At 46.2% G+C, this 27755-nt stretch overlaps 1 protein-coding gene across 2 annotated transcripts; it reads right to left on the bottom strand.

Moving 5' to 3' along the window:
• Nucleotides 1-3156: 3156 nt before the first annotated feature.
• CAPSL (calcyphosine like) lies at nt 3157-25551 on the bottom strand. 2 transcript variants are annotated; one of them, XM_090278882.1, is made up of 5 exons: nt 25490-25551; nt 11743-11879; nt 8718-8895; nt 8229-8438; nt 3157-3425 (listed from the first exon to the last, which is right to left on the bottom strand). In XM_090278882.1, exons 2-5 carry the CDS (start codon nt 11877-11879, stop codon nt 3324-3326), a joined length of 627 nt encoding a protein of 208 aa, XP_090135008.1. In that variant the 5' UTR covers nt 25490-25551; the 3' UTR covers nt 3157-3323. The 2 variants fall into 2 exon arrangements, with proteins under 2 accessions (XP_090135008.1, XP_090135006.1); XM_090278880.1 differs by lacking the exon at nt 25490-25551 and having other exon boundaries at nt 3157-3497.
• Between the last annotated feature and the right edge of the window lie 2204 nt (nt 25552-27755).

Genomic DNA, 27755 nt, shown 5'->3' with positions numbered 1-27755 from the left:
GACTAATTTCAAAAACTGGAATTTGTGAGGTTTTTCATTGTATGCCCAAAAGAGGTAAGCATAACTCCCAAAAAACATGCTACTCAGAAGGTGTTAGTAGAATTTCATGAAGGAGGAGTAGAGGGCACCCACACACCATCCAAGAATACATCGGTTAATTTAACCTCTCCACTTGATTAAACATCAGCAGAACAGATGGCATCCCTGGGAAGCCTGTTGAGGGCTGAATCATTACCTGCTTGTACTCTTGTGGGTCAGTGAAGCATTTTGCATTGACCAAGAAAAATGAAGGGCCAATTATCTGTCTCCGAGAAAAGCAGGGGACTTCCCTTGCCTTGTCTTGATAGATTGTCTACATTTAACAAATGCACTACATACTTCCCCAAAACACTGCCTTATGAAGGGCCCTGACTCTTCTGGTTCTGGAAGCTGAATGAGACTCAGAGAGTGGAGTTGAAATACCTACGCTTTCCCACCTCTCTGATCACTGACAAACCACGGGATGCTAGTTTGGTTTAAAAGCCAGTGGTTTTGTTTCCATTTATCCTAGCTCATTGCTCTAACCTCATTGCCTAGACTAAAACACAGCACATGGCCATGGCTCAATAAATACTTCTTGATGGGAAGTATTTTCAACCTAAAACCACAATGTACGCAAAGTCAGTCTGCAGCCTCCTTGGAGGGGGTCCCCTGCCCTGCCTTCAAAGCTGCTGTTAGGGTATGCAACGTGCCCTGACACCTGCCATCAAACCACAAAGAGCCGCACATCGTCCTCCAAAGTGCCACCTGGGTCTGGGAAGAAATCCTATCAAGGTTTGAATGCCTTTGGAAACCAGCCCCTCAGATTGGCTGGAAGAATTCTGCCTCGGTGTACAATTCACCACAGTGGGTCTTAGATTCTCATCTGCATGATGAATGGAATCCAGGCAGGATGTGAACCGGAGGCTGAGTCAGGATCCCCTCTGTCCTCGCCTAGGTTTCCCTTCGGGGGAGTTAGAACCAAGATTCAATGCTGATACTGGGGGCTTGTTCTGACCAATCCTGACTCCTTCAGAATTTTTACATCCATTGTTCCTGTTTCATAAAAAGCTGCTAATTTCATCCTCTTTCCTTTGTTCTTTCTGTTTGTTTGTTTGTTTGTTTGTTTGTTTCTTCCTATCTGGGGTCCAAGCCCAAAAGGTAAGGTGTTCCCACGGGTTTAATTGTGTTTTATCTTCTGATCCAAGTCCTTACTTTTTAAATTGCAAATGGAGTATGTTTAAATTGTATAAGTTAAATAAGCAGAAAATATATCCAGAAAAGAATTAAAAATGATTTTTAATGACTTTTCCCAGTTCCTCCCAACAGGCCATGAGGCTGTTAGATCTTGCTTACGGAAGTGAGAGGGCCTCAGTGGCATCGTTGCTTTTGGGCCTACACTGAATTTGCTAGCAAGGCAGTGACTGAATGTGACCAAATACATTGTGAGGCATGGGTTATCTCAAATCTGATAGCCGTGCCCTGTGCCCCGTGCCCCAATTTGACAGGAAGCCAAATACAACGGGGGACGACGAAGCTGATAGCTGCAACTTACTCCCTGTTCAGAATCACGTGCTACCTCTCTGGCCCAGTTAAGCAGAGGCATGAGTCATACCTTGAATCAAAGACACAGATCTATCTAGAGCAGTAAGCTTGAAATCCACCATGTCCAGGAAACTGGGGACCTCTCTTTAGCCACAATCTGTAGAGTGCCAGCTTCAGAAAACATGGATATTTCCTCTACCTAGTTCTTCTTACTTTCTTCTGGATTTCTGTATCATGTCTATGTATTTCTTCCTAACACTTAACATCGTTGGCCTGCCAACTGCTATAGAAGCCTAGACAATAAATTCAAAGGAAAAACAGACTTGTGTCATTAATTTCCAAAATAGCTAGCTTCTTTTGGGGAGGCTCCTGTCCTCAAGAAAAAAGTCCTTTTTCCAACCTGTGACCAGGGTGAGAGTTTAGTTTCTCAACAACAAACAAAGCAAGGTGTCCTCTTTAATGACTGCTAGAGTTCACATCTGAAAACATCTCTTTTCATAATTTTTAGCTCAATATATGTATCCTGATCTCAACTTCCAAGTCTGAGAAATGAAAAGGAAACAAGTGAATTGATATAAAACATGGCCATGATGTTCAGACACTCCATCCAGAGCCACTTAAGTATGTAAGATCTTAAAGGATACCCATCACTCCAATCCGTGTCCCCAAACCGGGGGATGAGTGCAGCCAGGAACAGAGGTGCCAAGAAGCGGGGGCTGTCCCTGAGGAGCAAGGCAGAGTGGTCATTATGCCCAGCACCACAGCCAGAGCACTCGCTAGTCACTGTGTGTTTCTCTCTGGCCCAGACACAGAACACCAGAGAGAAAGCTGTTCTTTCAACATTTATTTTCCAGTAGCTTGGGCTGCCTTTGCTTACAAGGCTTTTCTAGGGAGATGCTCACACATCAACAATATGAATCCAAGGCTCAGAGCTGGACAGAGAACGCTTTGAGCCAGTCTGCTCTGGAGTGTGCCTGTGGTCCTAGTCCATGTCACACTGACCTCTTTGTGCTGGTGGGGACTTCAAACTGTCGGCCAACTGCAAGGAGCTGAGAGAGGAACATTCTGCAGTTGTAGGCTCGGGGGTATGGTCTGCCCACACACAGGGCAAGACGACCCACACAAAAGCAGAGAGCACAGCCCAGCCTCAGACGTCAACCACAGAAATACTTGGAACAGTCTTGCTCAAGAAAATGGCCTCCAGTCTCGCACCAGCCTGTATTTTAAATCTGTTCACCAAACAGTGGCTTCCCTAAACTGTGGGCAGAGAAACTCAAGCTTTAGTGAGAGAATTTGAGACCAAAGTGTGGTCTGCTTGTCACTTCACTGGGACTGAAGCACTTCAACATTTACAGTCATAAGAAGATGAATTTTCCCACCTGGAAATGAACCATCTAAAAGGAGGTGAAGAAAGACTGTGTGTGCATGGGTGGGAATTAAAATTAAAATATTTCAACTTTTATCACTGGCCAAGGAAGACACCTCATGGTTATTAGACCCTGTACTTAGTCAGCCTGGATCTAGGAACTTTATAGATCTTGGTTCCATTAATTTCTCTTTTAGATCTAAGGAAACAGACTCAGAGAAGTTGAATCACAGTTAACTACTTGGTGTCTTTATTTCTGCCCTGGCAAATGCCGTTGACATGGAAGAAACACTGGGATGAACATGGACTCAAATAGGATCCTGGTTTTGAGCTGATGTTTAATCATTTGGAGCCACATGGCTGTACCCAAGGCCTTGGTCCCCAGGTCATACGGTTAGAGCTTCCAGGCAGTCCTCATCATGACGATGAAGTACACATCAGTGTCAATGGATGCGCTCACCCCCGCGTAATAGTTCATAAACTCCTCAGGGGTCACCTGCCGGGGAAAAGTTAGAAACAAACAGGAAACTTGGCTTCTCACCATTTCCGTGGGGCCCGTCTCCAGGACCTGGAAATGAAAGGGAGATCTCCATCAAGGGAGCTCTTCGGTGGCTGTACCTGAGGAGTATATCGAAAGCAAGAAAAACGTGAAGGCGAGCCTGGTGGTAACAGGTTGTCCAGGGCAAGAGAGGAAGAAAGTCTTGAAATTGTCCAAACCGGTAACCTAAGTGGAAAGTGAGATGCAGGTTCCCTCCTTCTGTAAGAGCAGAGCCCAGCTGGACAGAGAAGTGAGGCTGAAACTCAGAATAAGGAGCGAGAGTTTGTCAGTGTAGTTAATACTGTCTTTCTGTGACATGTCAGAAACAACATCTCAGGTCCCAGTACCACTGTGTCTTTCAATAAATGGAGTTCTGTCCTGAAGGTAAAGACCCAGATGTCTAGTTAACCATTTCATGGCTTCATGCTTTTTAAAGATATAAATTACTTATTCAAGGCTCAAGTCAGTTTTTTTGTTTTGTTTTTTTTAAAGGTACTCCATGCTTCAAGCCTCCCCCCTGCCCCGGGGGGTTTTCTCTCTATCCAGTTCCTATAAGTCTCCCTTTGGGGTATCAACTAATGTTTTTATCAATGCTAAGATTTTACGCTACTTCCCCTTTACTAGGTGTAGGTGATGCCTCCACCCCAACCACGCTGGTTGACTTGATTAGCTGACGCAGAGGAAAGAACCGTCCTCCTGTTTGTTGTCTACAACTAGCCATTCAGCCTAAGGTGTAGCCCTGCTTATGTGGGAGGACACAGGCATAAGAATGGGGGCTGTTTTAGAAATTTATTGCTCTCTCATTAGCCCTGGATCATAACTGTCATGAAGGATTAAAAAGGTCACAAACTGTGAAATGCATAAAAAATTCAAAACCCCTCTCCACTCCATAACAGCCAACCCACCTATCTCTTCCAAGAATCATATGAGCTGAGTGATCCACTTACCCTTTTTGCTGAAATTATAAGTAAAAAGAGAAAAAACTTAGAGGATCCACAGTTCTCTCTCCATACCTATTCCCCCAGCCCCAACCCCCCAAAATAGTAAAAAGGCATTGGACTAAATTAATAGCTAAGCTGTGTTTATCAGTGGTCTACGTGCATAGCTTTTATTAAAATCAGAGGACCATTAATGCCCTACTTTCTTGATTTTTTTTTTTTTCTGTCCTTTGCATTCCCCACTTATATAGCCTCAAACCCCACCTGTAAGTCAGACTATTTAAAACCGGAAGTCAGAGCTCATAGACTGAGTCATTCCAGGAAAGGCCATCGGTTACTCTTACAGAAGTGTCTGCTTGTTTCCTGAAACTCAAGTTGTATTGGAAATGGCCTGAACCACAAATTCTATCATTTGCCCCGTAGAGTGGCCCTCATTATAATCAATTACTTTTCAGTAATAATAGCTCTTATTATTAATTAATTATTTTGTGTGGCATAGGAAAAAAGAAGAGAACGGACACCCTTAGTGTTGGCAGGTCTCTGGACCACACTACCCTTAATTGACAGAGTGTATGTTAGATACAGAAGAAGGTCCCCAATGGAAACAACAAAATATCCGAGTCGTGATACAGAAGACAGTTCCTTTTTCTTAGCTCCAGCTGCTTAGAAAAATCATAAAATAAGTTTGGGGTATCTACATACACTCTGTAAAATACTTAAAGTATTTTTGTTTTTAAAGATTTTATTCACTTATTTTTAAAGAGAGGGGAAGGGAGGGAGAAAGAGAGGGAGAGAAACATCCATGTGTGGCAGCCACTTGTGTACCCCCAACTGGGGACCTGGCCCACAACCCAGGCATGTGCCATGTCTGGGAATTGAACCAGCAATTCTTTTGGTTCACAGGCCTGCCCTCAGTCCACTGAGCCACACCAGCTAGGGGCCTTAAAGTATTTTTAATGAGCAAAAAGTTATTATGTGAGATAGACTTACAGCCCCTCAAAGGCTAATATAGTTCTAAGAGGTTTTTAAAAATATTTATAATGATAACATACACACATGTAAACTTCAAAACCTAGATTTAAAAAAAAAGAGAGAGAGAGAGAGAGAGAAGAAGAAGAAATGTCTCCCTTAGCCAGGGCGGGGTCTAGGGTTAGACTGAGCATGAGGACGGTCTGCCTCACACGTGACTTGGTAGCTGCCGTGCCTCTGTTCAGTGACTTCAGGGACAGAGGCTGCTCTGAGAGCCATGGGAGGGCTATGAGTGCAGGACCTGCCACACCAGCTGCGTGGTTGCTGCAAACCCCTGTCACTTTATGTGAGGTGACAGCTAAGCCTAAGGAACGTGCTGACTTTTCTGTCTTATTCTAAATTCTGTCTAACTGGGCTACCAACTACATTTTTTAAGCATAAATGAGAGAGCACTGGCTTTAAGTGTAGCTGTAATGTCACCATAAGAGGCCTTTTAATGTATAAAACAACTCAATTTGAAAAACATAAATTAAGGGCTAATTATTCTCTTTATAAAAGAATTTACATGGTTTTTTTTTTAATCGACAGGTCCCTGTATATTTAAAATACGACTGAACATACGAAAGTTTAAATCACACATCACTTTTCGGAAACATTTTCATTATGTTTATTAAATGAGATATCTCTATACAGTCCTTAACAATTTGCCCAGCAGATAATAATTGCTCAATAAACAGTACCCAGATCCACAATTATACTAAATGGGGTTAAGGTGTATATTATATTTAGTAATTAAACACAGCACTTCTGTATCTTTTAGAGGCAAAAATCTCAAATATGAACGGGAATAAAAGTCATCTGGGGTCCTTACTAAACTGTAAATCCTTGAGCTCCCCACCACCCCCCTCATCAGATACTGTGGTTTTGCAGCACAGCCAGGTGGCGATCACGCAAAGTCAGAGCTGGGTATCAATACAGAGGCTGTGATATTCAGGTGATATAGTAAGTGCTGTAACTGCTAAAAACCCCAATGACGTTTATGAGCTTAATGTGGCATTTTTAGATAAATGTCAAAAGGGACGGGGGTGGGAACTCTAAACCAGCTGAATCACAACAACGGGCTGTATTGACTTGAGTGAATGCAAAGGGCAGTTGACGTTTCCCCTGGCAACGAGGAGGAACCACCTGCAGAGGGGAGGCCCGCGCACGCTGGGATCCCACGTAGAGTGGGGCTGATTTAAGGAAATGGCAGTTGACTATTTTTCCACTGCCATACCGCAGATCAAAGACTAGCAACTTTGGAAGGTTCTGTTACTTCTGTCCTTAAGCATCTGACTGCTCTACAGAATCCAGGACCCTCTCACCGCCCACCATTTAAAAAAATTTTTTTCTCTGCAATCCCTTCAGTCTAAAGTGGGGGGTATTTCTCTGTCCCTGGCAAGAAAATGTCAGTAGAAAGAAAAGAAATTTCTCCTTCCTATCCCTCTTACCCCTGTTGAGAGGACTCACATGAAGTTTTGTGGGAAAAGTTGGGGGACATTCCCTTCAGAAGGGGAAGGCTTGCTCTCTCTCCCTGTCACCACCATCTCTTCTTCCAGCCCATTGTCCCACTAATCTATCCTGCCTGGCACAGGGTCAAGGGCAGCCTCCCCGGCGTTCTGCTGCTGCTGACTGTCAACCCAGGAGAGAACTCTCTTTCCCCATCACCGCAGCCTTCAGGACCCTGAAGACCATTTACAGCTGTGGATGAGACACAGGACACTTTGGTCTCAGCCCAAACACAGCTACGGAGGTTCCTAACCCTACCAAAAACGATGCATTTGTAACTTGAAGGTAACAGTTAATGGAGAACAGGTGGTTGCTTGTCTTTCAGTTTTTATTTTTGTCTCTTTAAACATTTGTATTGAATTTATTGGGGCAACATTAGTTAATAAAATTACATAGATCTCAGTGTACAATTCTATAACACATCATCTGTATATTGTATTGTGTTCGCCACCCAAGGTCAAGTCTCCTTCCATCTCCATTTATCCCCCCTTTACCCTCTACTCCCTCCCCCACATCCCCCTTTCCCACTGCCCATCGCCATGCTGTTTATTGTCTGTGTCTATGAGGTTTTCATCTCCGCCCAGCTCCCCAACACCCCGCCCCTCTGACAGCTGTCAGTCTGTTCTCTGCCTATGAGTCTGTGTCTGTTTTGTGAGTTTATTTTGTTTCCTAGACCCCACATAGAAGTGAAATCGTATGGTCTTTGTCTTTCTCGGACTGGCTTAGTTCACTTAGCTTTAAGCTTACTGTACTTTAAAATGCGAGTTAATCTCGAAGCCTACCAAAGATTAAATCAGAGTAAATTCTGTTATCTGACATTCTTTTCACCGAAAGCTTCCTTTAAATGGCATTTCCGCAAAGCGTGGTGACAAATGAGAATGTGTGTAAAAGGCACAGCAACGTCCTGAAGTGTCTTGTGAATCATGTTCCAAAAACCTGAAGTAGGTCTCATTTTGCAGCTAACTATTTTTAGTACAGTCTCATTTGTTGGAAAGTGACTAGCTGTGTATGATAAATACAGTAACCAAGAAACGGAATGTGTAATCAAAACATCGCATTCTCCAGGTGTGGGGAGTTCGCTGTTTGATCCCCTACCCATACATGTGTGTGCATGCTCATACACACGCACATTTTTTACTACTTTATTTCTCAACTTTCTAGGTAATTTCTAAGGAAATACTTACTTCTCTTCTATATGTGACAACCGTAATATAGGTATTTTTAAGGCTTTGGACCTACTTCCCATCTATTTACAGTTACAAAATGGACAGGAGAAATTTCATTTAGATGAAGCTGTTTTACTTACCAATCCATCCTTGTCATAGGGTGAGTCAAAGTTGTCCAGAAATTTCCTGAATACTTGCTCCTCAGTCCATTCTCCATTCTGGTACTTGGGATGGTGTTTTGCATTGTACACCTCACGGAGGTCTTCGATTGTTATAACTCCATCTCCAGTCTTGTCTAACTTTCTAAAAGCTTGCATAATTACCTCTTTTCTGGCCCTGGACATTGGCGGCTATGTAAATAGAAGGAAAAATAGAGACACACACAAGCAAATGAGCTGTTTTGTATGAGCCATTATAAAATACCTTATTCCTTTCAATGATGTGCAATGGTTTGTGGGCCATCAATGATATGCATTATGATTGCTCCCCAGGTCCCTAAATCTGTTCTCCATCTCCTGCCCTCATGTTCACAGGGCACTAACAGCTTCTGAAAACAAAACCTCAAGATACCAATGCAAACCACGTGAAAGCCAGACTTGGCAGAGACACTGATTCACGGGGCCACTCACCCTTAATGTGAGAAGAAATTCATTGAAGTCAATTGTTCCATTTCCATCCTTATCAAACCTCCGGAAAAGCTCTTCTGCCTCTTCTTTTTCCATGACCACGGCATAATCATTTAACCCTTTAACAAACTCTTTGAAATCAAGAGTTCGGTTATTATTGTCATCCATGATTCGAAACACTCTGAAGAAAATACACACAGAAAAAGAAAAGGAAGAAGAAGAAGAAAAAGAAGAAGAGAAGGAGAAGAAGAAAGTAAAGAAGGAGGAGGAGGAAGAGGAGGAGGAGGAGAAGAAGAAGAAAGGAGAAAAAACCCACAAAGAACAAGGTTAGGCATAAAGATTTAAAACCAAAACCACATTCAGGGTTTTTCAAAGTAAAACACAAAGGTCTTAGATTGTTCTCTGAACCCTTCCCCTGAAATTGAAGAACCTTTTCCCAGCATGTCATAAAAGAAAAAACAAACCTTTGAAAAAAATGTACAGTGTAATTCCAATTAAATGATGTTTTGGCAACACTATAAAAACAGTAAAAAGATGGGGGGAGGTGAGAGAATAGGTGAAGCGCGGGGGAATTCTAGGGCAATGAGAATATTCTTTCTCTGTGATACTATAGTGATGAATACATGACATTAAGCATTTGTTAAAGCCCAGAAAATGTTACAGTACAGAGTGTAATCATTCATGTATACAATTTTTAAAAATTACTTAGAAGGTCAGGGGATCCCAGGAAGGGATGCAGACTATGACAAGTGAATCTAACTGTACTACAAAAGTTTAAAACAATCCCACTAAGAGGAGGGAGTGGGGTGAAGGTACTGACTTAAGTAACTTTGGCAATGAGTAGAGTCAGTAAGACTAAAGGCAAAAGGAACGGCACGTCAGCCCTGCACCCGAGGTGAGAAAGGTCTTTCCCATGGAGATGAGTTAATGATTCTGATATTGCTATTCAGGAATATTGGAACTGAACAATTAAGTAAATGGATGGCAGCTGGAGGGAGCCAGGTTCCTCACTGTTAGAAAGGGAGAGAATTAATAGATAAGCCAGGGGAGAAGGCTCGAATGATCTGATTCATGTGGTAATGGATTTGAGTTGGAGACATCAGTATGAACTCAAGTTTAACTCAATATAAACACAGATGATTACATATACAAACATTTACAGCTACGGGAATATATCTCCAGGTTAAGAGGACCTAGAAGTAGCACCCCAGTAACAAGTACATCTAGGGCCTAGATCTTGGCTTCTAATACAATTCTCCTATAAAAGGAAGCGGCCTTCCTAGACAGATTGCTGACTCTAAGGTTGGGACACAAAATAGGTGAGGTCAGCTCTGAGTACCTTGTACCAGAAAGTACGAAAGTGCTCAAAACAAACAAAACCTTGCATTGGTGGGGATGCATCAATGGGGTGCAGGAGTCACCTGTATGAATTCCCAAGGCCAAAATTGGAACCATTTGAGCAATAAAATAAAGCAGTGCTGGATTATAACCCAAAGGATAAAATAAATATCCATGAGTCCATATTGGTTTAAGTAAATGATTAAATAAATAAATGTGGGAGAAGAGAGAGATTTCTCTTATTGAAGAATTCCAGATAACTTATGTTCACACTCTGCCCTCAAGGACAGAAAGCATACACCTGACTCCCTGCATTTTAGTGGTTTTGCCTAGAGAACTTCTTTCCAAAAAGAGGGGGTGAATCACTTCGCATTGGAAGCCGGGCAAACACTATCTCAGGCAAGTGATCAAGGTGAACATCAATAGTGAGATATCATGTTGACGGTATGCATCCTTGATATGATGCTATGAAAATGGTACTTTCCTTCTGTGGTCCCCCAAAAACATAACTCCAGCCTAATCATGAGGGGAAAAGTGGGGGAAGGAACCTCCACTTGAGTTGAGAAAAGATTCAGGAAAGGGCCAGACCAGTAAAGGAGAGGAGGCAGAGGACCCATTCCAGCAAAAGGCCAAGGATGAGACAGTGTCTGTTCACAACAGACAAGTTCACAGTGAAGAGGCTGGTGGGGGTGATGGGTGGAGACAAAATTGGCTGCAGGAGGGATTGGACTGAATGGCCCAGGGGCGGAAGGGAGGGTGGGGTCCTGCGGGATGTGGTCCAAGCACAATGATGTGAATATGGAGTGGAAGAGGCAAAGGTTGGAGTGATGTGACAGTGAAGGGCAGTGGGCTGGTCTTCCCACTGGACTGTGACGTCCTGGCCACTAGGGCTGTATTCTCACAGCCTGGGATCTGACCGAGCTGGGATAAGTCTGAGAATTCGAGACTGTTGACAATGACGTACCCTGTTGGGAATGAAGCCTTCCACAGCCTCCAGATGCGAGGCTGGATTTCCCCGCTGTCACACATGTACACTTCTGACACACCATTCCTCACACTACAGACATTCCTGCTTTCATGACCCTCATCTAAACTCTTCACAAGCCCTGGAGAAGCCTGCTCACCCACGTGTTCCCCGCATGATGCACAGTGGCTGGCCCAGGGCAGGCACGCAGGCAGAGGGGCCTACAGTCTCTTTCCCGTTGGGCTTCTCGGTCCTGAGGACTCCCCACCCTACCAGAGGACCAGGGCTAGAACCTGCAGAGCTGGGGGCCCATGGGCCATTAATGAGCTGCTAATTTCCAACAGGCAATTCCAGTACCCTGGGAAGAGAGTAAGGCGTGACTGCCAGAGAGTGAAATGCAAATTCTGCAATTGTGTCTAAATTACTGTCACAACTTCAGGGAGCATCTCTCTCCTTGTCCTGCTCGGGGTCCCTAGCACTGGGGCAAGCTTCTCCCTTCACCTCAAGTTTCCCAGCAGCTACACTTTCTTCTAGCAGAAATGGACCTTGCTGAATCCCAGACAAAGAACCAAAAATGGTCACAAGGGACCTCAGAGATCAGTTCTTCCAAACTCTGCCTTGACCACTAAGGAACTGAGAATCCAGGAGACCACACTAGTGTCAGCCTCACCAGGCTGTGTCCCATCCACGTCCCTCGTCCCTGTCACCTGAGGGCCTGTGTCCTACCTGCCAAGTCCTTTGATGCCCGCAGAGCCCCGGGCCAGGCACTGCAGTCGGAGTCTTTCAATGGGGTCGGTGGCCGTGGTGAGCCTTTTTTTGGCCTGGATCGCCATCTCTCGGTCGTGGCGTGCCGTCCCTGCCATCTGAGAGGAAACCCACGACACATTAGGGCAGCACAGGCCTCATCACCTGCCTCTGGCTGGCCGGGGTGACAGCAGCCTCCTTGATGAGAAGGAACTTTATAACACACTCTCTCATTTACTTCCTGAGGACAGCCTCAAACTCCCAGAATCCTCCATGTTTAGGTCTACCAACTGTGTGCCTGTCACAGTAATCACTTACCTCTCTGTCCCGAGGACATCTGACTTCTCCCCTGGACAACCATTTCAAAAACACAGCCATTCCTCAGCATGCTTTCATCACAAAAGCAGCCCCACATCTCTAACCTCTGGCTGGGTGCCATTTTTGTTAACTTCATGTATATATACGGTCCCCTGCTGTTCAAGGGGTGCAGATGATATTGGCTCCCCAGGTCTTTGCCCGCCACCGCAGGACAAGCATGAAGGCAGATGATCTTGGCTCCCAGGACTCCCCCATTCTCTCGCTCACTGCCACGGGAACTGTAGGGCAGATCCTGTTGTTCCCATCCTCGCCCACAGGAGCGAGATTAAACTGGTGTGATTCTCCCTTCAATGCTCCATTGTCTTTTTCTAGTCTCTGCGCAACCAAAGTAAATCTGCCTGGAGTTGAACTCCTGTGCTGATACATTCTGTCTTCACCGAGATTCTCAACACATGGGCCTTAATGATTCCTACCAATAACTAGCATGTTTTCCTTAATGAACAGGTTAATGTCCATGTAACACCAAACTAGGTTCTCAGGACAGAAAAAAAAAAGGTAAATGCACACACACTCTCTCTCTCTCCTGACAAATAAATTTATCTTTTTTTCTACAGTTTGGCTTGTGTGTTTTAAATATTCAGAAACAGGAGAGAGGGTGGATGTGGTCAAGCACCAACCCCTAGAAGGTCCATGAGCAACGTCCTGACTCCTAGAGGGAGTCTGGGTGCTGAGAACCCACACAACGGTGGCAACACAGGGCTGGGAGCCTGGAACCCAGGTTCTAGTCCTGACTCATCAAAACGCCCTTGGTCACGAATCTCAGGCCCTCCAATTCCTCCTGCTCTGTTAAATAGAAGGATACAATTAGGTGATCTTTAGGTTCCATTCCTGCCCCCAAATCACCAGTCTTCATGAGCCTGCTCCCCGAGTAAATGGTGCATTCCATATATTACTCTTTCATGTGAGTTATGAATTAAAAAGAGTAAGAGAGCTTGATGGATAGAAGCATTTAAGGTGCAGAAAAATGGTATTAGAACGGATCCAACCTTGACTCAAGGGCTCCACGGATGGCCAAATGCTGGCACTTCCCCGGAGGGCCCCATTAGGATGGGATTCCCAAGAGCAATCTCTAAGGCTGCTCCCCTCCCGTGCAACCCATAAGGTCTTCCCACAAAGTTATCCTTATTTAACCTTAGAGAGGAATCTCAGACAGAAAACAGACTAGAATCAAAAATTCAGGGATGTACATGCTTAAATGCCTCATTTCCTATTGCACCTCCCAAAACCAAGGGCCAGGTTCCCTCTCTCTTGTTCCTTTCTTCTGATTCCATCCTCTGGGTGAAGATGGAAGTAATCATTCTCAGTTCTCTAGGACACCGGGCCAAGAGGAGGCCTTTGCCTGCTAGGTTCCAGCTGCTTTGCTCTGCCCAAAGCTGACGGAGCCTTCCTTACTTCCTCCCAGTGCCAAAAGCAGAGGTTCCTTGGGGTTCCAGGTGGTCACACGCACAGCTCCTAGAAATCAATCACCCCCTCGCCATCAGGCAGGCACAGAGAGTATGTTCCAAAACCCAATAGGGACACCTGTGGCCCAGGTCGTTTGCCTTCCTGGGAGCATTAACTTCCTGAAAACCTGATCTCAAGCTAATTCCCAGAGCTTGTCCCCAGCTTCCAGCCCTAATGCCAACTGCACAAAATCCCTCAGCCACAGGCTGAATCCTGTATCCATGTACAAGACCACGACACCCATCCAGCCCTCTCCTGCTCCCTTACTTGTTCTTGCCTGTGACGCTTCCTGTCCCCAACCATATTCTGCTAGTGGCACCAGCTTGGCTCCAGCCCACCCTGCACTCCCACCACGCCCTCCTCATTCTCTAAATGCACCTCAGGCTCTGTTCTTTTCTGGACTCCTGTCTTCCGTGCTCCTTCCCCGTGCTCAGTGCTACCTGTCCAATGGTTGTCCCCAGCTGCTCACCTCCATGTGCTCATTTCCACGACTTCTCACCTGCCTTTTCTACCTTGTTCTACCTGGTCTGGTGTTCAATCCCAGCCGCGGAGGCAGCTGGGGACTGGAAAGAGATGCAGATTGAAATGCCCCATGTGAGGAGAGCAATCTGGCTCCCAGACCTGAGACACATAGCAAAAGGAAGAACCCCTGTGGGCCTCTTTGCACCCCTTCAGGATAATAGTAAAACCTCAATTCCTAGCATGTATTGTGCTCCCGCTACATGGTAAGCGTGTATCCAGTCCTCACAAAAGCCCTAGGAGCAGAACTAGAAACAGGGACTCAAACCAATGCACATACTCCCAAGCTGGCGCAGCATTATTCATAATACCCAAGGGGGGAAATCACCCCAAGACCATCCATGGAAGGACGGATGAACAGAAGGTGGTATACAGCTCAGCCAGGGTAAAGGATGAAACACTGACACACGCCACAACACACACGACCCCCAAAACATTACGTTCAGTGACAGAAGCCAGACACAAAATGCCACATATTGTATGGCTGCATTTATATGAAATATCCAGAATAGGCAAATTCGTAGTGACAGAACACAGAGTGTCTGTTGCCAAGGGCGGCACTGGGGAGTGACTGCTTAGTGGGTGTGGGGTTTCCTCTGGGAGTAATGGAAATGTTTTAAAACTTAATAAATAATTCCACAACATTGTAAATGTACTATACATTTTTAAATGGCTAATTTTATGTAATGCGACTTTCATCTCAATTTAAAAAAAAACCTGTGAGTTCATCATGACCGTGATTTCTATTCCACAGATTTTTAAAAAATTGGGTTGCCAAGAAATCAGTCAATGGACCCAGGTCCCACAGTCAGTATGGATCACCATCATTCACACCCTGTTAGGACCGTAGGACCCTGAACACTACCTCCCCCATTGGGTGACTTGGGAACCAAGGCTTGGGTTGGTAAAGCAACTTGCCCAAAAGTCCAAGCCAACACCCAACAAAGTCTCTTTACACTCCATCGCCTTTGTGAAATGATGCAAAATAATTTCAAAGCACAATCTGATAGCACCCCCTCACAGGAGCGTAAGGTTGGGAGAACATCCTCATCATTCCACCTCCTGAAGCCAACCCTACCCAGTGACAATGCAAGCAGTTACCTCTAGAGCCTCACTTGCTATATTCGGAAACAATTTTACATTCTTAAAATTGATTCTTAAAATGTTCTTATTCAAGTTAAATGTATTGGGGTAACATTAGTTAATAACATTATATAAATCTCACGTGTCCATCATTATAACCAGACCTGTGTACTCTATTGCATGCCCCCCACCTGAAGTCTAGCTCCCCTCAATTACTATATATTGACACCCGATTACTCATTTTGCCCCATCCCACCTCCTCTCCCCTCTGGTGGCCACCAGTTCTGTTGGCTCTTATCTATGAATTTGTTTTTGTTTGCTTTGTGAGTTCGTTTGTTATTTTCTGTTTTACAGTCCACGGATGAGTGGCATCATGGTTTTGTCCTTTTCATCTTTAGCGGCCCGGTTCATTACAAATAGCTAATATAGACTGTGCGCTATTTTCAGGCACCAGAGCTGGAATGGAGAGATTGCTCTGAAAAGCGAGCCCTTGAATGGCTTAGAATCTTAAATTTGAGTAAGGAAGTCCGTCCCAGTTGGTTACGCAGCACAGGAAACATAAAATTTACGTTTGAAGAAGTCATGATGGCTCAGGTGGAGTTTCAGTGAAGAAGGGCGAGAATCAGAGTTTCTGAAGTCTGCAGGAAGGCACGGGGCACCAGGGCAAGAGTCAATCCCAAGCATGTGCCACCAAGATCACAGTACCGCACAGAGCGTCCCCGACTCCAGAAGACCCTGCCTGAAGGTCCAGGGGTACCCTTGGTCGCCACCTGTGCAACGCCCGGAATAGTCTGCTTTCCCAATGCACGTGGCCGCAGCGCCACCTCGTGTTGGCGTCGTGTCTGCGCATCCCCCCCCCATCATCCCCTGCCAGGCGCACTTCGGATCCGATCCTTTGACAAACGTCTACGAAAGATTAGCGAGCGCCTGTGCACTGTGCTAGGGAAGGCAAGAGGCGGAAAGACAGACGGCGCTAACAGTCTGTACGGGGGGGAGGTACAACTCAGGTACTGAGCGCGACAAATCAAAATAGGGGTGCTACCCCAGCCTGGAAGTGGTGCTTTTTGAAGCCTTCTCAGAGGAGGTGGCGATGCCTAAGCTTTCATCCTCCAGGAAGGTGGTAGTTACCCATTCAGGACAGGGTCGTGGGGGTGGAAGAAGGAAGGATAATGTATATTTTCCGGGCGCCAAGGTCAAAGTGAAAGAAAATAGTATAATGGGGGCAATGCAGGTGTTTTAGCGTGACTGGGAAGTTCGGGGGGTCTGTAATGGGTGAGATACAGAGTGGCAGAGATGGGGTGGGAATGCGGAGGGGGGACCTTTGCAGGTCACTGAGAGCCTGGGGCGCCGCGGTGCAGGGAGTGTGGCTTCTGCTCGGAGACGGAGACAGTGGGGGAGAGGTCCTGACTCCTGGAAGGGGGTCTGGGAGCGCGGACAGAGAAGTAAAGCGACCCGAGATGGAGAGTGACCGCGGGTGCGTCGGGGGCAGAGAGAGGACCTGGGGGCGGCACCCAGAGCTCTTGGTCGCGGCTCCCCGCCCCACACCCAGTGACCGGCGGGACGCGACATTCACGGAGCAGGGACATGCAGAGGCCTGGAGACCCGGGGCCCGGCTGCGTGCAGGCACCAGCAGCAAAGCCGAAGTGGACTCTGGCTCTCTGTCAAGAATCGTTATGGGGCGGCGTATGGAAATCTGTCGCTGCATGGAGGTTCGTCTCCATGATTCTCAAAGGGGTTCCTGGGAGTCCTCCTGTTGAATTCAGGGACATATTTAAACTGACCCTTTGGAAGAGAGAGAGGGGAAAAAGAAACCCTCAAAGCTGCACTTTATTGGGTTGTCTTTGCTGCCTCCTAGTAGAGATGGAGTGAATTACACATTCTCTCTCTCTCTCTCTCTCTCTCTCTCTCTCTCTCTCTCTCTCTCTCTCTCTCCCCCTCCATACTTCTCCCCACCCCCCGCCCCCACACCCAATGCTGGGTTGAGTCTACAGCCCACAACCTGTGACACAGATGATGCTCTTAGAGCCTAAGCGGGCACCCCCGGGCATCCATAAAGAGAAGCGCCAAGTGTTTCCACATCCTCCGTGAAGCAAATTCCAAAGGAAACCTCTCCCTTCCCGCTCTGAAGAACCACCCCACTTCACTCCAGTTTCCCGCGCTGAGGAGGGCGAGCAGGCTCTCCTAGCTGTGCAGGGAGGTGCCTGGACAGTCCTTTGCACCCACTGCTTGGGTCCTGAGACTAGACGGGGGGGGGGGGGGGGGGGGGGAGGGGGGCGCGCACCACGAGGAAACTGCCCTATAGCGCAGGTGGCGTGGCCCAGCCTGTGAGAACCGCCTGCAAAGCCGTGCAGTCTTTCCAAAGCCTCGCCCGCCTCTGGAAGCCATCCAGCCCGTTCTCCCCACAGCCTGCCAGGCCACGCAATGATTTTTACCTTAACATTTTTAGGCACCCCTGTCATTTAAATACCTGTGTCATTCCATCAGCCATTTCAATAGCAAGGGGCCTAGAGTTGCTATAATAGTTCCGTGTGATTTTAGAAAACATTGTTTTTTAGGGAGAAGAAATGAGTAAGCCAAGGTAAAAAAAAAAAAACAGGTAGTTATTGATTGTACTTGTAGGACTTCACTCTCATTCCCAGGGGGCAGGACATGTATTTGCCTTATATCAAGTTCACATCCAAGTCAAAACTATTCTCATCTCTCCGTCAGCTCAGTTTTGGCCCTGAGGATAGGGACCATCCCCATGGAAATGACAGACATGAGGTGTTTTTTTGTGTGTCCACTTGCAAACTGGGTGTGAGCCTGAAATTTTGATTAGACTCAGTGGGCCTTTTTACACTGGAAATGTCATGCAACAGACCATGTTTGAAGGCCATGGTTCCCATCGCTTCTGGCTCCAGTTCATTCAATAAGCTAGTTCTTACTACATGATACATAACAAAACCTGGAGTTCTTTAAGAAGTCTGCCCTTAGAAAGTGCCCCTCTGGAATAAGCATTAAATCCCAGTGCTCAGAGTAGCCTGGTGGGTGACTAGGATGTCCCTGTCCCAAGTCGGAAATGAAAGACTGACACTTTGAAGAGAGATGTGGTTTCTGCTGTAGAATTCTGGGAAGCCCCCATAGAGCTATAACAGCAGGTCTGTGTCAATGTTGTTGACGCCACGAGAGCTCCCTCAGCAAACTCATCTGAGCGCAATTCAGCTAAACAGATACTTAGCCCCTCGAGCTACACAGACTGTGCTAATTTCTCAGGTGATGTTATAGAGCTGTGGCTCCATATGCGTATGATTCTTTCCCCCAGGGGACATTTGACAATGTTTGAGGACATTTTTGGTTGTCACAACAAGGGTGAGGGGTGCTACTGCATTTAGTGAGTAGAGTCCAGAGATGCTGCTAAACACGCTCGGAGAACCCTTGGCATTGACGACAAACAATTCTCCAAAATGGCAGGAGTACTGAGGTTGAGAAACCTGGCTCCAGAGAAAGACCTAGAACTTCCAGGGGTGCTGAGACCACCCAAGATGCTGTTGAAAGTAAAGATGCCACACTCTACCCCAAACACAGCCAATGAGCATCTCTAGGTGTGAGCGGGGGGGTCTGCGTGTTCACGTTTCCAGATGGTTTTAACGCGCACCTAAGTTTGAGAAAGGAAGTGCTAAGAGATAAGCAAGTCACCCCGACGTAGCAGGAGTGAGACCCTGTGGGCAAAGGCTGGGAAGTGGCACAGGCTAAGATGCAGGCATGATGAGAAGGGATAGTAATAACAGTTATGACCATGCCAGGGGCCAAGCCTGCGGCCCAATGCTTCACATGCACCTCACAATGGTGGGTCGACGGCCACCCTATTACAGGATGTCAACAGGGACCCCGAGCACCTGGGTCACCCGCCTGAAAATGTGCCATGAGGCCGTGGCAGAGTCAGGGCTGACTTCCAGTTCTAAGTGACCACACTGAACAGCTATGCCAAGGTGCCGATTGATTGCTTTGGGAATTCAGAGGCAGTCCATGCAATGAGAAGAAGGAAAGGAAAGGCTTCAAGGAAGAGATTTCCGAGGGACACTAGAAGGATTTCACTGTGGGGGAGGGTGGGGGAAGGAGGGAGACATCAATGCAGAGCAAAGCCAGGACACCCCCGGGTCCTAAACATGCCCCCCTCTTGCACCTTGGGGTCCTTGTTCAAGCTTCCAAACCTTTAACACTCAGTGTAAAATTCTGATTGACACGGACAATCTCACTTAGTCTCCCTCTTGGAGCCATAGTTTTTTGTTTATTTTTTGTTATGTGCTACAGGTGTATTTGTTTTTGTTTTTTCTTTTAGAAACCTAAACTCGATTATCCTTTTCCCAAAAATCACTTTTGAAATGATTTCTGCAATGTATAAATATATGAGACACTTGATTTTTGTTTGGATTGCTAACTTCCACATAAGATTTCAAGTATGATGATATTTAATCTCTACTTACCACCTAAGAACTATACTGTGAAATATAAGATGTCATTGAAGTCTGGCATCTTACCAAATTTTCTCTGCACCAAAATGCATTTTCTTAAGATGTTTAAAATTCATGTTTCAGCCTCTGTCAATATGCAGGTATTCCGAGGGCTCTTCTCTGCTAAATTATAGTCTTTTATTCTTTCTACTGATCTTTGGAATATGAATTAAGTCCTTATTTTAATGTTTACAATATTTCCCAATTTCAGAATGTTTCATAAATAATATTTTTATTAAGTATTTACTTCACACGTCTTCTTGAAATTTTATATTACTCATTCAACCAGGGCTGGGATTAGAGCCAGGTAAGGTAGGTGCCTAAGGCACAATGGTTAAGGGCACCCTCAATCTCAGGATTGCTTAAATGTCAGCCTCGCACACGTCCACGCCTGAGAGTGGGTGCTTTCTTCAGTAGTTCACCCCAGATATCTCCCTTGCCTCACCCTAGCCCTGGTACCCAATCCAACATAGGTTTATTAAATACTTACTGTGTGCCACACAATGCCAACGAATGAGGCATTTACCTTCCTCAGGGTGGTTTTAATTTTGTTGTCTTTGAGTGACAAATGATTTTCCAGACATTGCTGGGTCAAAGGTCATTTCACTCTCCTTTCTTCAATACATTCCCACTGCAGTCGGAGGCCACGTGAAACAAGTTCTGGCCGAAAAGATCCAACCAAAAGGCCTGAGGGCCCTGAGAGAGCACTCTCAGCTCCTGGCCTCCTCCCGCCTCGAACACAAATGTGATGCCTGGAGCTGCCTGGATGCAGCCGTGAGGGAAGGGCCAAGGGGCTCACACAGATACCGATGAAGAGCCTTACCATCGCTGAGCTGCTGAGTCCAGGTAACCGGCTGCCTAACTGCACATGCCTGTCACACGAGAAGCATAAGCTTCTATTTGTTCAGTCCATCGTTGGTCAGGGTCACTGTTACTTGCAGCCGTAAGTATCCCTAACTGTTACGACTGGCAAAAGCTTATTCCTGCAGTGTTTGGGTTGGCCCTAGATATTGACCTTGACCTGGGTAAGATAACTAAGAACCCAGGGAGGAGAGGCTCAGCCTCCTCTGAGAACTGGGAGGAGAGGCAAAGTAACTCCATTGTAACCTCTTCTCTCAGTAGCAGCCTCTCAGCATTTTGGGCTAAGAAAGAGAGTAAGAGGAAGTGCTGAGCATGATAGTCAAGAACCCTGTAACTATCACAATGCACTACAAGCCCAGGGTCCCAGGGTTCTTGTCATGATGAGCTTCCCCGGGGGCCCTGCGGCAGCAGCAGCTGTCTCAGGAGCGCTCGCCTCGCTGTCTCTTCCTTGAGTCTCTGGGGTTTTTACCAAGAAATTTCTTGCAGTCTATTCTGAGGCAGGCAGCCTGCCAGATATGTAAGGTCTTAAAGAAACAGAGTAAGAAAATATCTAAACCACACAAAGGCAAGCAAAGCTTTGGCTGGATTTATTTTCCAAAACAAGAAAAATAAATAAAATTTGTCTTCCAGACTCCCCACTTTCAGCGTCTATACTCTTAGGATCAACCAACCAGGTAATTTTTATTTATTTCATTTTTTCAGGTTTGATGAGGCCTTGGCCTCCGTGATTTCAAATCCACTGCAAGGACAAACCCCAATTGTGCCCCTTCCTCTGCCTTTAGGTGGGAGCAGAGGCCACGGCGCTGACTACCATCTGCCACTTCATATCATCAGTCACCGAAATCACTCACTTAGTAACTATTTCACGGTCACTTAAATGTTTAGTTTGGAGTCACTTGCCTATTGAATGTTTATTTTATAGCCGCTTAGAAAGCCAGCCAATTACGTGCGTCCTTCATGCCCTAAACCAGCCACGTTGTTACCGCTTCTTACCTTGGCTCCCTGGGGCACCGCAGGAAGTTTCAGGGCAGGCAACACCTGACTTTAGTCAGGGGCACCGACCTCTTTCCCTTCGATTGCCAGATTTAAAAAACGGCAACAGCCAACACAACTATAACCATCCGGTGCGAACGAATCAGAACTTTCGTAATTAGCTTATGTGTGCCACGAGATGAAAAAGGTTGAAAATCGCTGCTTTAAACAGATAGTTCCAGAACATCAAGAAGTGTTCATGGAGAGATATTCAATACCAGAGTGTCCGCCGCGGTGCGGGCTGGCCCACCAGATGGGGATTCTATCCAGCTACTTCCAACAGTAACAGGTTATTCTGAAAATGATGGAGGTTTATTTTCCATTCTGTGAACTAAAGTCTAGAGGCAATTCAGGCCGTCGTTAAGGGCCCAAGAATCTATTATCCTCCCAACTTACTGTGTTTTTTTGTCCATCAAGTTGCCTAAAGTTACCAAAAACCATGGCAGCTGCAGCCATTACATCCACATTCCATCAGCAGAGAAGAGAGCGAAGTGGGGGCGAAATCGCACTTCCCAGATGAGTCAGCTGCCTTTAAATGGTTCCTGGAAGACTCCACCCAGCTCCTTCCACTTATGTCTCATTGGCCACTCCCATAAAGAACGCTGGAGCTATGGTCTGAATGTTTGTGCCCTGCCCCAAATTCAAATGTAGAAATCCTAGCTTCCAAAGATGATGGTATTAGGAGGCGGGGCCTTTGGAAGGTGCTGTCTGTGTACAGGCATCTCCCTAAGGACGCTGAACGAAGGCACTATCTGTGTACAAGAGAACAGCCCTCACTCCGTCCTGCTGGTGCCTTCACCTTAGACTTCCCAGCCTCCAAAACTGTGAGAAATCACTTCTGTGGTTCATAAGCCACCTGCTCTGTGTATTTTGCTACAGCAGCCTGAACAGACTAAGACAAATGGGAAACTGATCGCAGGCTAGTACTTTGCCATTCCCCAGATTTTCTTAATGAAGAAGAGAAGACTGGCCAGTAAGTAGGCAACTGGCAGATTTTGCCACCGTTGGCAGAAGTAAGAGGGTCCTTCCAGAAAGTAAGGGTGTGAGCACTTCCACATCAGCCCTCCGGAGCCTGCAGCTTTTGGAGACCTGGAGCAAGCAGCTCACCAGGATGGAGGAAACTCAGGTATGTCCTGGGAGCAGAAGTTGGCGTGTGGATGACTCCGTCTTTCTCAACCTCTGATACCTCAAAGCAAATAAGACCCACCTTTCCACAGGCAGTTATCAAGGATGGCCAACATAACCTAAAATGAACTAGACCTGGGGACATCCAACCACAGCCTGTCTGCCTACTTTTGTAAATAAAGTTGTTGTTTTTTTTAAAACAGCACACACATTTGTTTATGTGTTTCAATGGCTGTGTTTATGCTACAACAGCCAAAAATACCTGCTAAAGGAATGGCCTGTGTTTTACAAATTATTCACCATCGGTTTGTATAGGACAGGAAATCCATCTGATATAAAGTAAATTTTGAGAACTCTTACAGTTTGCAAAGTGCTTCTACATATCTTGGAGGGAACATGGATGTTCCCGTGTTACAAAATGAGGAAACGGCAGTAGCAAGAGGTTTAGGGGCTGTCCTGGTTCAGACGAAGGAGCCGAACTGAGACTCTGAGCTGTGTCTTTTGAACCTGCCGCCTCCCTGGGGGTGCTCTGCACATTACACACATGTCAGAAAATACTCATTTCTCCAACGAGCTGCCATCAACCATTTGCACATGAAAACTAGGACAAGCTCGTGAACCATACTGAGCCCCAAAGCACACTTGGTAAGAACCCGGACACTGTAAGTCACTGGAGAGCTTTCCCCTGGCTCCCTCCCCCCACCCCTGCGGAGCTGCTGTTGGGGTCAGAGGCCTCAGAGGCGGGGCTGCACCCAAACCACAGCTTCCGAAGAGAGTACGAGGAGCATTTTCACCCACCTCTCAACCCTGCTCTCTCAAATGACATTTATCTGTTTGCAGTATATAGGAAAACTTTAATTCATGTCAATTTATAAGATGTAAATACTTAAAATTATTCCAAGACCACAGGGCAAACAAGATCCTGGGTGACAATGGAATTGTGGCAACAGATGTGCCAGGGACTTGGCTCCAAAGAATGTCATGAGTGCTGTACGTTCTCACAGGTACCTGGAGTGTTGAGAGAAGGCGGGATGTGGCCCTTTCTCTAACACAGTAACCATCCTGCAGTGCTATCTTCCCCCAAAGCCATGTGATTGTTTCTGAAACACAGAAAACTGCTCTAAGGAACCTGGATACTTTTCTGAGGTTGTCTGAGATTAGAATGAAGAGCAGAATTTGACAAGGAAAAGTCAGTAAGGTAAAACCTTCATTCATCAATGAATGTCATTAAAGCAGCACGTGAACCTGAGAGTGTAGTCCCCAAGTTGAACACCCCCACTCCTTGCTCCTAGGTACCTCGTCATCAGCACAAGACCAAGAGCGTTCCCGAGGCCAAGAGCACTTTCCCTGAAGAGACACCCAGCATTTCTTCAATCTCCTGTCGCATGATAAATCTCCTAATTCCCATTGGCCTCTCAACAATTGACTGTCTTCCCTGTTGAGCTCATTGTTCTCTCTGCCCAGCCCTTTCCCCTGATTCATTCTCTGTCCAAACCTGTGCTACAGGACATTGACCTCTGCCCTTAACAGGTGTCTTTGTTCCCTGGCTTCCAGCTAGATCCAGCCCATGGGAGGCACTAACAGGTGAGCAGAGGGCAGGGGGAGAGAGATGTTGGAGTATTTATGTCCCTAGGGTCCTGTCTGCTGAGCCACAGTGGTCAGTGACCCTGATCTTTCACCAAAGGCAGCCCTCCCGATAGATCTGTAACTGCTCCTCTTCTTGCCCCTTCAGGCCTAAGGTGTTTCCTCGTTCCTTATCTATATCCCTTTGCTGTACCCACATCTTCGTAAATTGTCCTTAATTTAACACTTTTCCATTACCACTTTTGAATGTGCCATCCATTTCCTGCCAAGAGGCTGCTTGGTACCATCTCTATCCCACCTGGCACCTAAATTTGTATAAGAAATTCTACTTCTGCAGTTCCCCTGGATTAAAGGTATTTCTACCCCAAATTCTAAGTATTAAGGAAGCTCACCGTCTCTGAAATGCCACCACCACACGGTGACCCATTCTCTGTCCCTTCCTAAGTCCCTGGCACTCTGAATCCTGCCTCAGTGACATCCTCTCCATGCCAAGTGTCCGCACCAACCTGGGCAACCTCAGAGATCATCTAGACAATCCACCCAGGTAGCTGCGAGGTTCTGGAGCACCTTGGGTTCTGCCACCTCCTTCTGCTTGCACTTTCCACAAGCCTTTCCAAGACCATCTCTCACATTTTGTCACCGTTCAGTTCATTCTTCCAGCCACAGATGCTCGTGACTTTACAAAACCTCTAGACTCCCGACCCTGCATTTCCATTATCGCCATTACCTGCCTCATTCTCACGGGCATTTCCTTCCCTCTCCATTCCAGACACTTCAGTACGTCATCTGGCCCATCCTTTCCAGCACCTCTTTCCTCAACCCTCCCTTTTCAATCCCCCCGCCCGCCCCCTTATTTAACCTTCCTGGAGCTGAGTTTTACCAGCAGTTATACAAGCTAGTTATAGCAGTTCACCCAAACAAGTCACACTCAGGTACCCACTACACAGTGGCTGCCCCATGACGTTTCGTTCCTTCTCCTTTACTGAATGAAACTAATCAGGGCACATTTGCTTCTCAGCACCTCCTTCCAAAGAGGACAAAAGCCCTTCTTGGTGCTAAGCTATTCCCTACCCCTCGACTGACAGTCAACAATCTCATCAACCTTCATGAGTTTTCTTTTTAGAAAGTAACATCTATCTTCTCTCTCTATTTATTTGGCTAAAACAAAACGAAGCGATTAAATCCACACAGTAAATTTTTAAAAATTGATTTACCTTAAATGCTAACCCGTTGCCACCAGTTGCTTAGAACTGAAACTATGGACGCTGTCTCCTGCATGCGGGAAGAGGTCCCCTCCCCTCCCTTTGCCTCCCCCCTCTTACCTATCCTCACACCGCCTGGTCTGCCCTCTTCCTGCAGTTGGATGGCTTGGAGGCACTGCTGCAGACTCACAGCCTCATTGGCTCAGGTCGCTGTCAGTCCCCATCCTGGCCTTGCCTTTTCTCAAGTTTACAAGTCTGTTGCCTAGGAAATCCAGTGACTGAAAGCCCAAGCTGTTTGTCCTGAGAGAGAAGCCAGCGGAAGTTTTGCTGGCAACTGTTTGGTTTCTAGAAAGGCGTCAGAACTTGCCTCACATGTTTTATGAGAGAATGTTCACCAAATTCTCTCACTTCTTTTAGGCAATGCCTTCCTCCCGTTCTGTTGTCTGTGCGGCTCCTGGCTGGGCTGCGTTATTATCAGGTGACGCTAAAAAGCACTACACAGGGGAGCCGGCAGGTGTAAATACAGGCGAGGGGAGTCCTCCCTCCTGCTCCATGTCCACGCGCTGATAGGATGCCATTTCCACCTGTGCCTACCATAGGATTACAAAGACTTTCTTTTAGAACTCTTACAGTTATTAAGTAAAGATTAAATCGCATCAGATATACGATTGTTCCAGTACTATTTGCCTAACAGATCGTACTTTTCCCACTGAATTCTCTTTGCGCCCTTGTCAAAAATCAACTAAACCTATAGATGCGGTTCTATTTTAGAATTTTCAAGATGTACCTCGAGAGGCAGCCGGAGGCAAATCACATGGGCCTTTTGTTTATGCCATGGAACTAACAAAGACTCTTCATCAGGGGATGATGGGACCAGATTCCCAGGTCACCAAGGCCACCGGGTCCCCAAGGCCATGCCGGCAGCCAGCTCTGGGGATGGTGCCGGAGGAACAGCACTGGAGATGTCTCTGGGCTCACTGGCTGCTGTTGATCCCATCTCACGGATAGGCTGAAACACCTAGGAAGCACCAGGCATGGAGTTGGTCTCACCGAATTATCACATGTTCAGGAAGAATGATGCGGTGGGAATGGAAAAGAAGTTACCGACCTGGGATCCTCATCCTTAGCTCCCTGTATTACTTATGGGGAGGATGAAATCCTGGCTCTTCATTCCAATGACAACGCATGTCTATACCTCAGGGAAATACTGCTGGATACCAGTTTCAGAGATTTCATAAGAATTGCAGAAATAAAATGTTATATCACATGCACATGCATATAAATGCACACTTTTGCATGTGACATGCTCCTGACTACATGTGACATCATTGTACCATGAGAATTCACAGAACTGGGTAGACACCAGGTACCCAGCTCTGCATATGACCTGGAAATTCCTACCCAACATTGGCAGGGGACTATTGGCTGTAAAAACTTCATTTCGTCATTTGAATTATTTGAAGATGTGTTTCACAACCTCTGAGTCAAGCTGTCAAACACTAGGGTTTCCAGGGCCAACCCTTGTGTCTCATGTTTTCTTCACTATGTTTTAATCCACTAGGTGTCACACATTTGAAGCCTGGAAGGAGGAATTTAAATCCATCTGAGAAGCTAAAGCAAATGTGAGGACATGATCATTGAAGGTAAAATAGTTCATGAAAGCAGTGTATCCAAGGGGCAGCTTGGTGAAAGTTTAAAAAGGGAGATTAAAAAGTAAAAAAAAAAAAAAGCCCTAGCTGGTTTGGCTCAGTGGGTTGAGCACCGGCCTGCAAACCAAAGGGTCTCAGGTTCGGTTCCCCATCAGGGCACATGCCTGGGTTGCGGGCCAGGTCCCCAGTTGGGGACGCATGAGATGCCATCACACGTTCATGTTTCTTTCTCTCTCCTGCATTTCCCCTCTTTCTAAAAACAAATAAATAAAGTCAATAAAAAAGTATATTAAATAAATAAGTGAAAAAAAGTGGAGTTGTTCAAATTCCATGACATTTCATTGAGCCACAGTAGTGGAGTGCTGATTTGACTAAGCCAAGTGGAAGACTGTGTGTGTGAAAGATGAAAACTTAAAAAAAAAGAAAGAAAGAAAGTAAAAGGAGGAGGAGAAGAGGAAAGGGGAAGGAGAGAGGAGGAGAAAAAGGGAGGCTGCAGACCAGACTGCAGAACGAGCCACCCCCCACACCAGGCGTTTTCAAAGAAAGAGAAAACACATCAGAAACTCCAGCATGTCTAAGCCATGAGTTGCTTTGTTTCTCTCACCAGGAGCTGAATGTCATCCCTGAGG

This window comes from Furipterus horrens, unplaced genomic scaffold (genome assembly GCF_987537825.1).
Source record: "Furipterus horrens unplaced genomic scaffold, mFurHor1.1.pri manual_scaffold_5, whole genome shotgun sequence".
NCBI classification, from domain to species: domain Eukaryota; kingdom Metazoa; phylum Chordata; class Mammalia; order Chiroptera; family Furipteridae; genus Furipterus; species Furipterus horrens.
The sequence above is the reverse complement of the archived record's forward strand: the minus strand, read 5'-3'. Positions and strand labels throughout refer to the sequence as shown.

What these genes read in the sequence shown, in the direction of transcription:
- CAPSL (XM_090278880.1), bottom strand. Translation starts at nt 11,879, where the DNA reads ATGGCAGGGACGGCACGCCACGACCGAGAGATGGCGATCCAGGCCAAA. An exon ending in GGCATCAAAGGACTTGGCAG is followed by an intron (nt 8,896 to 11,742) that starts GTAGGACACAGG and finishes TATTTTCTTCAG; the next exon opens with AGTGTTTCGAATCATGGATG. An exon ending in AATTTCTTCTCACATTAAGG is followed by an intron (nt 8,439 to 8,717) that starts GTGAGTGGCCCC and finishes CTATTTACATAG; the next exon opens with CCGCCAATGTCCAGGGCCAG.